The 16,991-nt window shown below is 39.5% G+C and overlaps 2 protein-coding genes across 4 annotated transcripts in view; both read right to left on the bottom strand.

Annotated features, from left to right (window-relative positions):
* Positions 1-1,962: 1,962 nt before the first annotated feature.
* The window catches only part of LOC116720282 (uncharacterized), a 28,202-nt gene continuing 13,173 nt past the window's right edge, over positions 1,963-16,991 (bottom strand). Inside the window, exon 6 of one of the 3 annotated variants that reach the window (XM_032563435.1) lies at positions 1,963-2,282. In XM_032563435.1, coding sequence (XP_032419326.1) covers positions 2,252-2,282 — 31 coding nt within the window. In that variant the 3' untranslated portion in view covers positions 1,963-2,251. Of the gene's footprint in view, positions 2,283-2,772; positions 3,498-16,991 lie in introns of those variants that run through there. The other 2 variants (XM_032563436.1, XM_032563437.1) reach the window with 2 other exon arrangements.
* On the bottom strand, positions 6,521-16,192 carry LOC116720281 (uncharacterized). The gene is made up of 7 exons (XM_032563432.1): positions 16,090-16,192; positions 15,943-15,983; positions 15,629-15,738; positions 10,460-14,486; positions 10,126-10,164; positions 9,777-9,892; positions 6,521-8,018 (listed from the first exon to the last, which is right to left on the bottom strand). The coding sequence occupies exons 3-4, from the start codon at positions 15,736-15,738 to the stop codon at positions 13,418-13,420; spliced, it is 1,179 nt and encodes a 392-aa protein (XP_032419323.1). The 5' UTR covers positions 15,943-15,983; positions 16,090-16,192; the 3' UTR covers positions 6,521-8,018; positions 9,777-9,892; positions 10,126-10,164; positions 10,460-13,417.

Below are 16,991 nucleotides of genomic sequence, written 5' to 3'. Positions count from 1 at the left end.
AAATTAGATAGTGACAACAGGATAACCACCATAGCAGCATTTCAATTGCTCACCCAAGGTGTCGGTAAGGAAATTATTCTGAAGATTTTCAAAAGTGTAAGCATTTGTTTTTCTTTGAAAGTGAAGAATCAATTTATCAGACCTAAGCCATCTTTTCATACCTTTCTTTACTGTTTAGATGACTATTGTTTTAAAATCTGTAACCTTTAAAGCTTTACAAAAATAGTTGTCTTTTTAAAATATTTGTTAATAGTGTCAAAATGTTGTGACAGTAAAATATGAGACAGATCATCTAAGATTGAGCTCTTGCACCTCCTTCCAGCTCTACTATTGTCATCTGAAGAGAAGCACCGCTCCTGGTCAAAAACAACCTATCAGAGCCAGGAGGAGGGTCTTAGCACTGTCAATCATTCTTGTGTACTTGCTCCTCAATGTGGTAATGATGGAGAGAAAAATCTTCCATTCCAGTAAAACTGTTTATCTGCCATTATCAGTAGCTATGATAATAGCCTGAGCATTCGGGTAAAATGGAGGGTGTTAGTGGCACGTACACAAGGGCGGTTGACAGTGCTAAGACCCTCCTCCTGGTTCCGATTGGTTGTTTTAAACAGAGCAGTGTATTTCTATAGATGACATAAAGCCCATAGAAGAAGGCAGAGGAGCTCCTTTTTTTCCACAGATTATCTTTCTTATATCGTACTGTCACAACATTGTGATAGTTTTGACAAATATGTTTTTTTTTATAAGTAATTGAAGTTAAAAACTGCAGCTTTAATTATTTTTTTAACCATTTTCTGTTTTGGGTGGAACAATTGTTATTAAAAATATATTAGCAGTGTGTTTGTTGGGCAGGGAGGGACGTTTTCTCTCTACCCCAGAGTGGAGCTGCCATGCGATAGGCATAACCAAACAGAGGTTCAGGAAGGCTGCCCTTGGTGTTTTCCAGCTTGATTATTTCAACATATCCTATGTATTTCAATGATCACTGTACTGATAATAAAGGCTATTTCATTATCAGATGATGCTGAGTGTATATTCATGAGAAATAATATGAACTTTTTTGATTTTACCAAATGGCTGTGATGAAACAAAGAATGAAAAATGTAATGTGCTTTGCAGGGGTGCCGTATAAGATTTCAGTAATCTAAAACTAATATAAAAAAATTTAAGCAACCTACTTGCATACTGTATGCAGACTGTTTCATGTAAAATTCACGAGCAGTAAATATTGTGTTAGTATCAGTATTGAACCAAAGAAAGTAAGGCAGTTGCAACCCTTTAAAATTGTGACGCTTTTGATAGGTCAGATAGACTCAAGAAATTGTAACAGCAGCTGCACAGGTGGGTTGGGGGACACTTTTAATTTTTGTCATGGGGCCCAAGATTCCTTGCGGCGCCCCTGGTGCTTCGAATACTTTCCGCACCCACCGTAGATGTGTTAGAGCACCAACAGTGGAACGACAACCTGGCAAAAGTTTTAATACTTTTGGTGTAAAAGGGAACGAAAGTAAAAGGCAGAAAACTGATTTATGAATGCCTCCTGTAGCAATCAGTAGCACTACAGGAAGCATTTTTGTAAAGATAATAAAGATCTTTGCTTTTTTAAAAATGGATGCAGTTTTTTTTTTTTTTTGGTCAAATGTGTTTGATGTTTTTTTCTTCTTGGTCAAAACTTTGCAAATTTTTACTTTGTTGTGATACAATGAGAAACTTGTTTCAAAAAGAACAAAAATAAATATAAAACAGTGTGAATGCTGAGCAAAGTTTTATTATGACAGAAGAAAAATTGAAGTCCATTAAGTACATCATTATTGTGAATATATTATGAATCACTAAAAATAAATTCTGATTATAACTCTGCAAACAAATCTCACAAAAATTTACATACAAAGCACTGTAGAAAAGTTTTTTTTCTCAGAAATTTCTTTTTTTTTTCTTTTTAATGCACATTTAATATTTCAGATCATAAATCAAACTTTAATGTCACACAAAAACGACCTCAGGAAATATAAAATGCAGTTTTCATCAAAATTTCTTGGTCAGTGAAATCAGTTAATTTCTAATTTAATCTAATCTAATCTAATTTCTAATCTAAGCTTGGGTTAGATTCAAATTAAGCTAGACTGGACATGGACCCAGCTGACTAACAAATACTTAGATATTATTTTAAAAATAAACCTCATGTTCCTGCAAAGCTAAAGTTCATGTAATGAATCATGGGAGCCCCATCTACTGTTTACCCCCTGCCTTTTTAGGCTGGCGGTTGATTATCATCATAACACCACCCAGCACCTATGTAAATGGAGTCCAGGTCTGGGAGGGGGCATCCCACAATGAGAACAGCACAAGGCATTGTGGGATGCCCCCTCCCAGACCTGGACTCCATTTACATAGGCCGGGTCAAGAAGAGAGCTGGATCCATAGCCATGGACTCCAGCCACCCGGGCCACAGACTGTTTGTGCCGCTGCCATCAGGCAAGCGGTACAGGAATATACGGACTACAACAAATAGACTGAGAAACAGTTTCTTCCCCACAGCCGTCAGAGCCATTACTCCCTGCCGCCCCCCCCTCCCACACATATCATAACCTCGCAGTCACACATATATATCCCCCACCCCCACACAGTCATATTGTTCTGCACTTTGCACTGTCACACTATCTGTACTTTACCATAATTGGACCTGCTGCTACTTCTTTGGATGGTTGAGTGCCTTTAGTTAATTTAGTTGTATATATTGTTATTATTATTATTGTGTGTTTGCTTATTTTTACTGTATATATTTGACCTTTTGCACGGGAGCTTCAATGGAAATTTCGTTGAATTCTGTTCAATGACAATAAATGCTATCTACATCTACATCTACAACATTTTCATTATCATTACAGTTTACACATTTCATCCTACCATTCACTCTATCACAACGAAATATGCGGTCCAGACCGATTGTTTCCCCCAGGTTCTTCAGAGCATCCTGTAGAACGTCTGGAGATATAATGTCATTTCTAGGCTGGTGCACTTTAGAAAACACAAACACTATGTTAAACTCTACATAGCCTGTCAAGGGACTCAGAATATTATAGTCACTGTCTCTGTTTGTACATGTTGCAGTACATGGAGAAGCATAGGCGTAAAAAAGCAACAGGTCTTGTCCCATATTTTGATTGTTGAGCCAAGTATGCAAGTTCTGCAGAATACGATACTCTGCATGCTCAGCTCTGCCTTCATTAAATGACCTCGTATTCTGACAGTACGCCTCCGCCCAAGTTGTAGCCTGGCTTCTTATAGGCCACTGAACACGTCCATCCGGACACTGAGCCACAACATCAGGCCATCTTAAAACTGTGGCTGCCAGTATATTTGTTCCAGTGTAAACCTCACAACCTACGATGGTGTCCTTTACATTATTGGCATCATCAGTGACTTGGTTGATATCATACTGATTAGTTTCACTGTTGAACGGGATTCTCGCAACCACACTGAACATGGGGGTTTTCCTGTCAAAAGAAATAACAGAAAAATTTACTGAACACAAAAACAGACAGTCAAATGAGATGGAAATCTGATTAGTGTGTAAAACATCAGATGTAACGATGTCAGGAATAAATTCACAAATTTACCAACCCTATTTGTTTAGTGTATTTTACTAAAACACACTGTAAATGTGAAAAAAAAGCAGATCAAAAAAATCTTTATGAACAATCTATGTACTGTAGATCGATATTTGGTCACAATAATCAATAAATCAATTAATCGCATGATAAATTCAAACAAACTCAATTACTTCCATTGCCGTGATTTATCGTTTATCTCTTTTTTCTCTCTCTTCCTACCAAAAACTGGATGATAAAAGTCTTCAGTTTGGTGTCATCTAACTGTCATGAAACGGTGGTGTTGAGGGGTGGTGAGGCAGACGCTGTAGACCCAGGATAGGTAAAGATGGTAATTTTAATACTGAGAAATGTTCAAAAACAGTCCACAAAGATTCTGGCGGCACGGCTGAGCGGAAACCAGGGCTCACACCGGTAGCTACAGAAAGATAGCGTGGCAAATGAACGGGCAGACAGAAATCACACAACACGCAACGAGGACCCGACAGAGACGCAGACACACAGGTGGCATTAAATACACGGGAGGGTAATCACAGAAACGAGACACACCTGGGAACAATCAAGGGGAGGACAGGACAACAAAGAGACTCAGAGACACCGAAAACTCGAAATTAACACACAGAAAACACAGAACACGACAGTACCCCCCCTCCCCCCCAAGGGCGGCTACCAGACGCCCAAAAAAACAACAACAACAAAAAAAAAAAAACACAAGGGTGGGCGGAGGGGCGCTGGACGGGGGGCCAGAGTCCAGAAACAACAACAAAAAATGACCCACAGGGTGGGCGGAGGCAAAGGAGGCGGGAACCACGGAGGTGGACCGGAGGTGGTCCGGCGGTCGTCCGCGGCGCTGGAGGCGGGAACCACGGAGGTGGTCCGGCGGTCGCCCGGGGGCCGCCCACAGACAGCGACGACGAGCACCCAGAGTCGGGGTCTCGGGAGGAGCGCAGAGAGTCGGGGTCTCGGGTGGAGCGCAGAGAGTCGGGGTCTCGGGTGGAGCGCAGAGAGTCGGGGTCTCGGGTGGAGCGCAGAGAGTCGGGGTCTCGGGTGGAGCACAGAGAGTCGGGGTCTCGGGTGGAGCGCAGAGAGTCGGGGTCTCGGGTGGAGCACAGAGAGTCGGGGTCTCGGGAGGAACGCAGAGAGTCGGGGTCTCGGGAGGAACGCAGAGGGTCTCGGTCTCGGGAGGAACGCAGAGGGTCGGGGTCTCGGTAGGAACACTGAGGGTCTCGGTCTCGGGAGGAACGCTGAGAGTCGGAAGTGGTCCGGAGCGGACCCTTGGAGCTGGCAGCGGGGGAGGTCCAGAGAGGCGCCTCGGGGCCGGCAGCGGAGGAAGTCCGGAGCGAAGCCTCGGAGCCGGCAGCGGAGGGGTGCTGGAGCAAAACCTCGGTGCCGGCAGCGGAGGGATGCCGGAGCGAAGCCTCGGGGCCGGCGGCGGAGCGCCGGCAGAAACGCCGGCAGGAACGGGCTCGGGTGCGCCGGCAGGAACGCCGGCTGGAACGCCGGCAGGAAGTGCTGGTCCCGGAGATGGAGCTGGGTCTGGGCTGGCGGAGAGTCTGTGCAGCTTGGGAGACAGAGGGTTACCCTTCAGCACGGCGATTGCCGTCAGGCGCTCCCCCTCTGCCTCCTGCTGCAACCCCGCCAGACCCAGGTGCGGAAGTCGCGGGATCCAGGAGTCCAGCATAATCACCAACCGTGTGGCTATGTTCAGGCGGTGACGGGCGGAGTATGGCCTTGCCACCTCCTCGACATAGTCCTTTACGGTTCTTCTCAATATCCCTGGGTCCATGATGAGAGAGAGAGAGAAAAAAAAAGGCGCGCCTTACCGTACTTTCTGGTCGGGTCCTTCTGTCATGAAACGGTGGTGTTGAGGGGTGGTGAGGCAGACGCTGTAGACCCAGGATAGGTAAAGATGGTAATTTTAATACTGAAAAATGTTCAAAAACAGTCCACAAAGATTCTGGCGGCACGGCTGAGCGGAAACCAGGGCTCACACTGGTAGCAACAGAAAGATAGCGTGGCAAATGAACGGGCAGACAGAAGTCACACAACACGTGACGAGGACCCGACAGAGACGCACACACACAGGTGGCATTAAATACACGGGAGGGTAATCACAGAAACGAGACACACCTGGGAACAATCAAGGGGAGGACAGGACAACGAAGAGACTCAGAGACACCGAAAACTCGAAATTAACACACAGAAAACACAGAACACGACACTAACCCTTTTTTTAAGGACAATTTTGTTTCGAAAGACTCCAAAATTCATTTTATATTTTTTGTTTTGTTTACTTATTTTGGATATTTAAAATGTCTTCCAGTTCCTGTATTAAATGTTCATTAGAATTTAAAGGTTACTGATCTTTGGGAATGTGTTCTTGTGTTTTTGTCATTACCATCATATTACTTAAAAATGGTCTCAAAACAACAATATTATTGTTTATCGCAATAACGTCTGGAACAATTTATCGTCCAGGAAAATTTCTTATCGTGACAGGCCTGATATTTGGTCCAATCCAATCCCAAACTAGGCGGGTACATCACAGTTAAACAAGAACCAATTTTTAAGAATGTGGATTTCATCAATAGAAATGGATGATCTGTGCAATAAGTTTTATTATTTTTCCACACAAACATTACTGTACTAATTATTTAACCAGAACAAAAACCTAAAACACATGAAAACAAAAATATTGACTCTACTTCTACTCTGCAACTTATTATTTTTAATAACTCAATAAACAAAAAGCAAAAAATGCTATAAACTAATTAAAGACCTGTCAAAAGTAACTTGGGTTATTTAAACAGATCTAGAGGGCCACATAAAAAGCTATGGTGGGCCAGATTTGGCCCATGGACCTTGAGTTTGACACATGTGAGTTCAAGTATGATGGACAGAAAGAGACATTAAAATGCTAAAGCAAACTTTAATCAAAAGTAGCAAAAATATCAAGGTTCCACATAAATAGTTGGAATTCTGTGATATAGAAAAGCAAAACACGACAGCATCCTTTCAAATAAATCATGTCAATACAGATAAATGAATTATGTTTATTTGGCCAGACAAAGCCAATGGTTTCATCAGATTAAATGAAGTAAAAACACTTTTGCAAAGTACCTGATTTTTAAAACTAATGTTAAATGTTTTTGTTGCTCAAAATTTGGCAAAGCAGATTGTTATGCACTGTTAGCTATCTACCCCCTTCTCTTGCTTCTACGCTTCCCACCTCTACGTCTACGTGATTTTCTCATCTTGCCTCCATTTCCACGTCTACGTGATTTTCTCATCTTGCCTCCTTTCCCACGTCCACGTGATTTTCTCATCTTCCCTCCTTTTCCACGTCTACGTGATTTTCTCATCTTGCCTCCTTTTCCACGTCTACGTGATTTTCTCATCTTGCCTCCTTTCCCACGTCCACGTGATTTTCTCATCTTCCCTCCTTTTCCACGTCTACGTGATTTTCTCATCTTGCCTCCTTTCCCACGTCTACGTGATTTTCTCATCTTGCCTCCTTTCCCACGTCTACGTGATTTTCTCATCTTCCCTCCTTTTCCACGTCTACGTGATTTTCTCATCTTGCCTCCTTTCCCACGTCTACGTGATTTTCTCATCTTGCCTCCTTTTCCACGTCTACGTGATTTTCTCATCTTGCCTCCTTTTCCACGTTTACCTCCTTCTTTCACCTCTCCACCTCTCTTCCCCTTTTGCCTCGTTTTGCCCTTTCTTGGTTCCTGTCCACCCATGACATCAATCATCCCTCCACCCTCATAATCTTGGTTAGTGCCAGCGATTGTGCCTATGTCAGACTCGTTATTTAAACCTGAAATTGTGCCTTCATCACTTCCTGCAGGCGGCTCTGTGGCACCTACTGCTGTCTCTTCGTTGGCATCTGATTGCATTGTATCTGCAACGCAGGATGGTGCAACATTATCGCCTGCTTTGCAGTTTGTGCACTGAAAAGAATCGCTTTGCTCATAACAACGGAATATGTTTTCCAGCCCAAACTTTGAAACCTCTTGCTCTTTGAACTTTGCAGCCCTCTCAAGCGTGTCAGCATCAGCAACATCAGCTACTTTAGAAAACACAAAAGCATAACTCTTCCAGTTCTGAACAATGTTACTGATCTTGTTGTCAATGCCATTTGCATCAGGGTAGCCTTCAGAGTAGACGATGAGGACGTTACCATCACTGCTTTTTATGAGGGGCTGTATTTTCTCTAGAACATGGGCCAGCGCTCCAGACTGGGCAGCTGCAACAACCCTCGTGCCTTGGTACCCTTGACCCGTTGAAATAGCTTGTTTCACTGCATCTGCAGGGTCATCCTTAAGAACTTCTGCAAGACTGCTTAAGTCTTGGTTCACAGGGATGTTGACAACCAGACTGTAGCTGTCACCCAATTCATACCTATCAAAAAGACACACATAAATGATCAATATTCCAGTTCATATCAGCTGATAATTTGACAAGATAAAAAAACCTTGAGTCAGTCTGACAATTGCATTTTATTGCAGCAAATACCTGCAAACTACAAGTTATCATTATGTTAAAATGAATTTGCTTATATTGTTTTTAAATTGTTTATTATCATTACTATAACTACCATTGATGAGTTTTTTTTGTCATTTCTACATAGTAAAGCTATAATGTATGACAAGGATCATTGTACAGTCCCAGAAGTCAAAAATTTGTTTGAAAAACTGAAATTTTTTAGATTAATCTCAGAAATTTTTTTGAAATTTTTGAGTTTCAAAACTAATTTTTTTGTAATATTCTTCCTTTTTTTTTTTTTTTACAGAAAATTTCAGAGTTTGATCTCAACAATTTTTAATTTTGGGCAGAAATTTAATGACCCTGATAAACTGATGCACATAACACAGTTATTTCAAAATACTTACTTTTAGCATGAAAAAGATTAATAAAAGTATCAAAAATATTTATCAAACAAAATCAAGTGTTTTAAAAAGTACTTTGTATTTTTTAAAACACAATTATATCAACAATGGTATAGCAAGGACTAAATTAAGTGGTTGTTTATTGTAAGAAATGAGCTAAATAAATAAAAAAATAAAAAAGCTGATCCTTCCCAGATTCCTGTGTTAATCAAATCCCTGCCCAAACTTGCTAAAAAAATAAAAAATTATAAGTCCATGAAAGTTCTGAAATACCACGTGACGCCACCAGGTGGCGGAAACGTCAATTAAAGTAACATCTTAAAATTTTAATGAGGTGTATCATCCAGAGCGGGGGTCTACATTTCCAGTGCCTCTGTCCTACAACCTTAGGATGCATCCCTGCTTCAACATCTCAATCACAAGGTTTAATTACCTCCTTAGCATGTCAGCAGGTTTTTGTAAGCAACTCATTTGATTCAGGTGCAGGACAGTGGCATCAGAGCAGTGGCATTTGGCCAGAGTGTGGCTAAAGCCACGATTCTCCAAAACACTGTAGGTGATTTAATTACTATTTTCTTTGAAGTTAAATGGAGTGTGGACAAAGCAAGACAGATGATAAACCATTAAAAATGATTGTTGTGATTTTAAGTGCAGAACGTATCCAACTCAGCGTAATGTTCTGTCACCTTCTGGCCTTTTATGGCTAAATTGTTGCTCTTACACCAAATCTGTACAAAAGAACTGCAACTCTTTTGCCTGAATCATAAAGTACGTTATGTCAGAACTTATTCAGCATATGTGTTTCTGTCTATCTTTTAGCACATTAACTCTGTTTTGGAAAAGCCAGAAAGAACTAAAAGGGAGTGTAAAAAATTTGTTTGCGAAATTGAGCAAGTTATTTTGGATTTTGACATTTCCTTTTCTAATGCAATATTTCAAAATGCAAGTAAAAAAAATGTTGATAGAAACGCAATCACTGACCCTTTTTCTATATTAGTTTTATTATTTTTGTTTTTCAATTGAGAGAGTCACTCTATATAATTTTAACTTTCCCTAAAATAATAATTTATGATGCTTTTCAGTGCACTCTGTAGCCTTTTTTGCAGCGATCTTGCAAAATCCAAGCATCTAAGTTGGCTCTGCATCGCTACTGCTCTGGTTTTTTAATTCAACAAATTGAATTACAAATAACCTGTAAATAAGTTGATGCAATCCCATATTCTTGAGGATAAAAGACACAAGAAACAATGAAAACTGATTTAAAACTTACTCATTTTTGAGATTTTGTATAATGTCGGTTAGCCAGGCCTCGTCTACAGCGGCTAGACTGCATTGAGGAGACAGGAAGACGGCCAGAACCAGAACCACCCAGCACAGGACAGCCATCTGAATGGATCAAATCCAACATTAAGAAAATAATAAAATCATGTAACCAAGTTCATGACAAGTGATGCAATGATTATACTTTGATATGTAAATACAAGTATCATTTTACCGTTAGTTTTAAATAGGTTTCTTTGTCTCATCAGTTTTAGAGGTTAACCTTTAAAAATCTTGACCAGGGATGTCTTGTCCCTGATCAAATAAATTTGAAAATATAAATAAATTGATAGTTTTACCTTCCTGCTGAGTTCCAGAGGAATCTGCCAGCTCCAAGTCTGATGACATGAAATAAAAATACAAGGTTTTATAGTTCAAAATTTTAAAAAAATATTGTATTACTCCTGTTAAACCACATTTAGCTGTAGTAGAGATTATTTATTTAATGGCAAATTGAGTTATTGGTTAAAAATGTATGAAATTTTAAACTACTTTTTTGCAATTGAAAGCTTTCTAATTTTTTCACAAATAATGAGTATGCAACTCAAACATAATCCAAGCTGTTGAGCATTTTTAGTCAAGAAATTGTTACATTGTTATAATAATAAAACAGTTATTTTTTTTTATTGTTACCTCTCGTTTAGATGCACAAGGAGTCGTCCACTTTTTCTGGGTGCTATTGCCAGTTCTTCTATAGTGATGCTCGGACAGGAAGCGTTTTTTATTATATGTATGAACAGGAAATGAACACCTCATTGAACAACGCCTGCAAATTTGGCCAAACCTATCACACTTGAATCGGCTAAAGCATTGATAGAGGCATTTACTAGAATTGTGCTAAAATAATGGATTGCTCAAAAATATCTTACTTGTGTTTAGCAAGAAAAAAAAGTTTTTATCATACTCCTTCTCAGGGTCTTGGTATATTTGGTGTAATAAGAATATATGCACGATGAATAATCCTCTTTCAATTATTTGTATTTTGTACCACTTAACTCAGGGAAGAGGAACTTAAAAAGGTGTAAAAGTATTTCACTTAAAGCAATACATTTGCAAATCATTCAATAAAGGCGTCCTTGCACCAAAGTGTTAATGGTCATAAGTTTGCATATATTATTACCCGACATTTTCACAGATCTGCTATGTGTTTGAAGTTTTAAAGCATGGAATATATCAATAGGATTATTATACTTCAGTGGTCTTTCTAGTCAGCAGATCTCAATCCATCAGATCAGCTTTGACATGATATTGTCCATATCAACATATTGTTGATCGCAACCTTCAGTATTACTGCACATCGCTTGTTTTACTAATATCAGTCAGAATGCATGTGATGCAGCAAAATATGTCCTAAAATGCAACAACGGCTGCATTAAACTTCTGCATTTGTGCATGTTGGTTGTTTAGAAAAGCAGTTTAATCTCCATGCTGATTAAAAATTACTCAATTAACTCTAAATGTGTGTTGTAGAATCAACAGATTTAACATAAAATCACCCTCATACTAGATGTCAAAAAACATTCTTATATGAATGCTGCTTTAAATGATTAGCTTTACAACTACATTAAAAATATACAAGATAATTTTTTGAAGGATTACAATATGTGAAGGGCAAGGCTGGAGAAAGAAATTGATTTTGTGCAACACTTAGTTTGACCCGGCTTGCAATACTGCTGTGGTGGTTCCAAAAAACGGCTCAGAATCTCAACTTGAACATTTATTTTCATTGCGGGTCATTGTGTCATTCAAGTTATGCATGACGTCAGGATGTAAAGAATATCCCTTGAAAACAACTGTGAATAATATCGTTCACAACTTCCAGAAAACAGAAGCGGAGATATCACAATCAACTTACTTCAAGAGATTCAAATTAAGGCAACACCCGAATACTTAATGAAGTGCGTGTAGTGCAGTTTGTTAAGTACAAGTACAACACGTGCAAGAAAGGCTAATGTCCCTGTTTATATGTTAAATGTAGCAGAAGTGGTGTAATGCAGTATTTCCCAACCCTGGTCCTCAAGGCACACTGCCCTGCATGAGAATTGTTGGAGCACACTGTTCTGATACCTTTCTTGAAAGTTTGGACCATCACCACTGAAAATGTTGTCCTGGTCCCACATGCAACACTGCAAGGGCAGGTCAACACCAACAACCCCACAATGTCCAGAGCCTTCAGCATGTCTTTTACCAACTAGGTGCCGGTAATTTGTTTTGATTCCCTCAGTGACTTCTGTCATCTCATTGGCTTCAGCCCCAACAAAAAACCAAACCTATTTTTCTTTCTAAGTTACAGAATTTCCTTGTTTGTCAAACAAAAGTTTTTCTAAATTCCTCATATTCCTACATTCTTGCCTCCTTGACCACAGAAGCTGCAGGTCGTCTGACCATACCTGCCAGCTGTTTCAGGAATCCCCAGCGAAGCCCTGAAGACTTCCTTCTTTAGCTTGATAACTTCCACTACTCGTTGTTTTCACAAACAAGACCCAGGTCTGCCCATAGCCTCCCTGCCAGTTGATGAAACTCACTAACAGGTGGTGTTCAGTTGATAGCTCGGTCCTTAGATGAACTAATACCACAAGTCTGATGATTACAAAATCGACCAGTAGACCAATGACAGGATACAAAATACACATTTGAACCACCTTGTGCTCGAACACACGTCTGCTATGGGCATCCCATGCCAGCAAAGCTCAGATTCAATTTGGGGAAGCTGTTCCTCCTTATCACAACCTTCCTGGTAGATTCATTTTTCTCCAGACAAACATTACTGCCCCCAGAAGCACAACTTACGTGTCTTTCTTGCTAGATACATGGTATCTAGCAAGATAGCACCCAAAACCTTTGACTCAAAAACCTTTTTGCAATGCCCAGAATTAGCATGCATTGGTCCCTGCTATTGCCACCAACCTCATACTGCACCTGACTTCTTCCCACAGGAATTTGATCTATAGTACATTAGTCCCTGGTACTTTTTATGGCTGTGACTAGCTAAAACCCAGGTGACAAGACAACACCAATGCTATTCATTCTAAAGCAATAGAATTACAAAATAGTTGCTTTTCTTATTGCAGTGAACAGTTTCTGTTAGGTTTTACACACATTTTAAAACTGTTTACATGTACAAAAGCAAGGCTAAGTAGTTTTCTGTACAAAACCACAAACAACACATTTTTAAGTTTATTTTTTTACTTTTAATGCAGGCAAACAATGTGTTACAATGTTCAATTGTAACACAATGTTCAATTGCTTTTTAAAAAATAGGCATATATGGCAACATTATTTTATTGAAAATAACTTTTTTACTTGAATGTATTAGATTTTAAAAATTAAGAATGGTCAATACTTTGTTGGTTTCAAAGCTGCTTTATTGTATCCTCAAAACCCATGACAGCTTTTTGTTCTTATTTTCTGGTTTTAGATATTTGGCCTGTTTTCACCCTACCATATTTCATATGACCTTTTCCTTTTACCCTATGACATTTTTCCACATCTTCCTCTTTTTCCTCCTGACCTGCCACCTTTTGCACGTCTTCCTCCTCTTTCCCTCTTGCCTCCTTTGGCACGTCTTCTTCCTTTTCCCACATTGCCACCTTAAATACTACTTCCTCCTCCCACCTTCTTACGCATTTTACATGTTCTTACTGTTCCCACATTGTCTCCTGAATGTCTTCCTCCTCCTCCCTTCACCTCGCCACCTTTCTTACGTCTTCCTCCTCTCTTCACCTTGCCACCTTTCCTACGTCTTCCTCCTCCCTTCACCTTGCCACCTTTCCTACGCCTTCCTCCTCCCTTCACCTTGCCACCTTTCCTACGTCTTCCTCCTCCCTTCACCTTGCCACCTTTCCTACGTCTTCCTCCTCCCTGCACCTTGCCACCTTTCCTACGTCTTCCTCCTCCCTTCACCTTGCCACCTTTCCTACGTCTTCCTCCTCCCTTCACCTTGCCACCTTTCCTACGTCTTCCTCCTCCCTGCACCTTGCCACCTTTCCTACGTCTTCCTCCTCCCTTCACCTTGCCACCTTTCCTACGTCTTCCTCCTCCCTGCACCTTGCCACCTTTCCTACGTCTTCCTCCTCTCCTCTTCCTTCCACCTCCTCTAGCTTCTTTAAATCTGCGTTTTTCCAACTCTGTGACGTCATTTGATGGTGGTGTGTTTACAAGACAAGAAGGAGCAACATTTTCAACATAGCCGCAGCTTGTGCACTGGAAAGAACCACCAGGTTCATAACAACGAAATATATTTTCTAGCCCAAATTTGGAAAGTTCCTGCTGCTTAAAGAGCTCAGCCCTGGCAGGTATCCCAGCATCAGCAACATCAACTACTTTGGAAAATACAAAGGCGTAACGTCCCCAACTATGAATGATTTTGTTAATGTTGGCAGCAATGCCATTCTCATTTATATTTTGGTATTTTTCAGAATAGATTATGATGGTGTTGCCCTGGTTTCCTGTTTGGCTCACTTTTATTTTCTCTAGCACATGGGGTATTGCAACTGACTGTGTTGATACTGTCATTCTTTTGCCTTGATACACGTCACTCTTTGAAACTGCTATTTTCACTGCATCTGGTGGGTCTTCCTGCAGAACTTCCATCAGATGGCTTGGATCTTGGTTCTGTGGTATATTTACAGCCCAACTGGAAGTGTCACCCAACTGATACCTGTCACAAGAAAACATTTCACAGCTGTCAGTATTAGTTTTAGTGTAAAACATTGGAATAAGATGGAAAGTTTTTACAAAAGACCTGTCCTTGAACAGGTTAGGATAGGTCTATGGGCCAAACAAAACATGTTCATGAAATTTATTGCACAAAATCATTGTTGGATAATGAGATTTTAGCCTGATCAGTTCTGCCTATTTTCAGCTCCTTTCAGAATGAGTTGGTTTAGGGCCTCTTGTCACTTTAAATCCAAATAAGCTGCTGCTCAATGTTTACACTTGCATGTGAAAATGGTTGCAAACACATGCACAATAATACGACTGCACATCTTTGTAAAGCAGAAGCAGAGCCTCCTGCACAACCAACAACAAAAATGCAGCAAATGGTTTCTGAACAGTAGTTAACAACAAGACACTTGTCTTTTATATAACATACTAATACTAATATAGCACACAGTATTTCTCCTTTGGCATCTAGGTCCACTGGTTTTTCATACTGGTATTTGTGGATTATAAACCAAAAACCGGAGGTAATGGCAGAGAAAAGGTTGTTTTTACTTCGGGTTATAAAACGGTTTAAAATGAGCCTTCAGTTGTTCTGCAGAGGTTTCACTTTAGCAGAACTGTAGAATCCAAGTGAAGCATCAGGCTGAGTCTTTGATATTAAAACGACAGTCTTAATAATGAAAGAAATGTTTAAAAAATTATGGATCATATCTGCTTACTCTGAGCCCTGTAGAGCACAAGTCAGTTGTCACTATAGAGAGTTATCTTAACAAAGGATGCAAGCGTTTCCTAAAGTATTATGTGTAAGGGGCCATTGGTAAAAAGTCATTGGTGAGCTGGGGAATGTGCCCCTTTTTGGAGTTTGTACAAAACAAAAAGAGCCATATTACAAACAAGTCTTTAAAGATAATGCATCAAATTCATTTGTCCCTTTCTATGTCTGGATCTCAAGCTTTTTCTCACAGCTTGAGTATTTTCATGAGGATGAGGAGTGGATGTTCTGTATCTGGTTCTACAAATTTCATTAATGTGTTTCATTTGACACATTTTCATATCAGTTCAAGGCCATGGTTTTCTATGCTTCACTTTCTGTACTTCTGCAGCTTATAGGTAGAACAAAGCAACTCAATTACTCACTTATTCTTGATGGTTTGCACAATATCTGTAAGCCATTTCTGGTCTACAGCAGCCGAGGTGTTTTCAACAGACAGGAAGAAGACCACAGTCACCCAGAACAGGCCTTTCATCTGAGCAAAGAAAAAATAACAAAGTAAATGATCTGAATTCACATAACAAGCTAACCACTGTAGCAAAAGAAATGTTTTAAATTTATATTTTAGTATTGCATTGTAAGAAACTGACAATTAATTTGAGATTGTAGACGCTTATTTTACAGATAGGCTTTTTTGTTTTATTACATAATAAAGAAATATTTAAAAAAATTATTACACCTTCCTTTCTGCAGCCAGCTGATTTCGCTGGTCCAGCTGCCCTAAAAGATTAAAACAAATAAGATTTACCCTCTGTTTTGTTTATTTTTAACAGTAACCAGTTTTAATTTAAAGAGTGAAAAGAAGTGTTTTTATTAAATGTTCTACCTTTATCAGATGCAGTTCAGAGGTTTTCTGCTCCACTTGTCCACTTGTTGATGAGCGTGGCACATTGAAGAGCTTTATTTTATAGGAACCTCTGAGTCACAGCAAACCCATGCTGGAGCTTGTATCGGTATGTGATGAAATGTTATTTTTCACTACCTTCCTGTTATGTAGATAAGAAAGCAAACAGGAGCTAATGTGAAAATGATTCAGAACATTTGAGTATTAGAAGTTTGTGAAAATGTAATTCATTTAAAATATTAAATTAGTTTGCTTATTGGTGGAAGATTGAAAAAATAGATCTAGGAAACAGATTGTGTGAAGCTACATCTTAATACACACTTTTTTGTCTATTTCTATATTTTTGTTTGAATGTGGAAATAAATGCAACAACAAAAAGGTTTTGGTGGTTGACACCAAACCACCTAACTCAGCCTTTTAGAAACACTGTTCTTTGGACAGCTGAGTCTAAAATCATTTATTTGCATCCCAGATCAAAGAACATGGCATGAATCAAACGCAGGAAAAAAGCAAAAACGTTTCATACCAACAGCACAGCGCTGGAAATGTCATGATGTGGGGAAGTTTTTCTGCAGCCGGACCTGAACTACTCGCCATAATAAAATCCACCATTAATTAAACTGGGCATCAGGACAGCGGAGTGTTAGGGCTAAGCTAAGAAAAAGAAAAAAAATAATATCACAAGGATAAAGTAGTAACATTAGGACAATTATGTTGTACGATAATAAGGTTAAAATATTAAAAAAATAAAGTCAATATTATGAGAATAGTCATAACATTAAAACTATTCTTGTAATATTATGACTTTATTCTTTTATGATTTTATTCTTGTAATATTGTGACTTTAGTCTCATACAACTTAATTCTAATGTTTCAACTTTATT

This window comes from Xiphophorus hellerii, chromosome 5, assembly GCF_003331165.1.
Source record: "Xiphophorus hellerii strain 12219 chromosome 5, Xiphophorus_hellerii-4.1, whole genome shotgun sequence".
NCBI classification, from domain to species: domain Eukaryota; kingdom Metazoa; phylum Chordata; class Actinopteri; order Cyprinodontiformes; family Poeciliidae; genus Xiphophorus; species Xiphophorus hellerii.
The sequence above is the reverse complement of the archived record's forward strand: the minus strand, read 5'-3'. Positions and strand labels throughout refer to the sequence as shown.

Coding starts and splice junctions, on each gene's coding strand:
- LOC116720281 (XM_032563432.1), bottom strand. CDS start 15,738: ATGAAAGGCCTGTTCTGGGTGACTGTGGTCTTCTTCCTGTCTGTTGAA. Junction 14,487..15,628: donor GTGCAAACCATCAAGAATAA/GTGAGTAATTGA, acceptor TTCTTGTGACAG/GTATCAGTTGGGTGACACTT.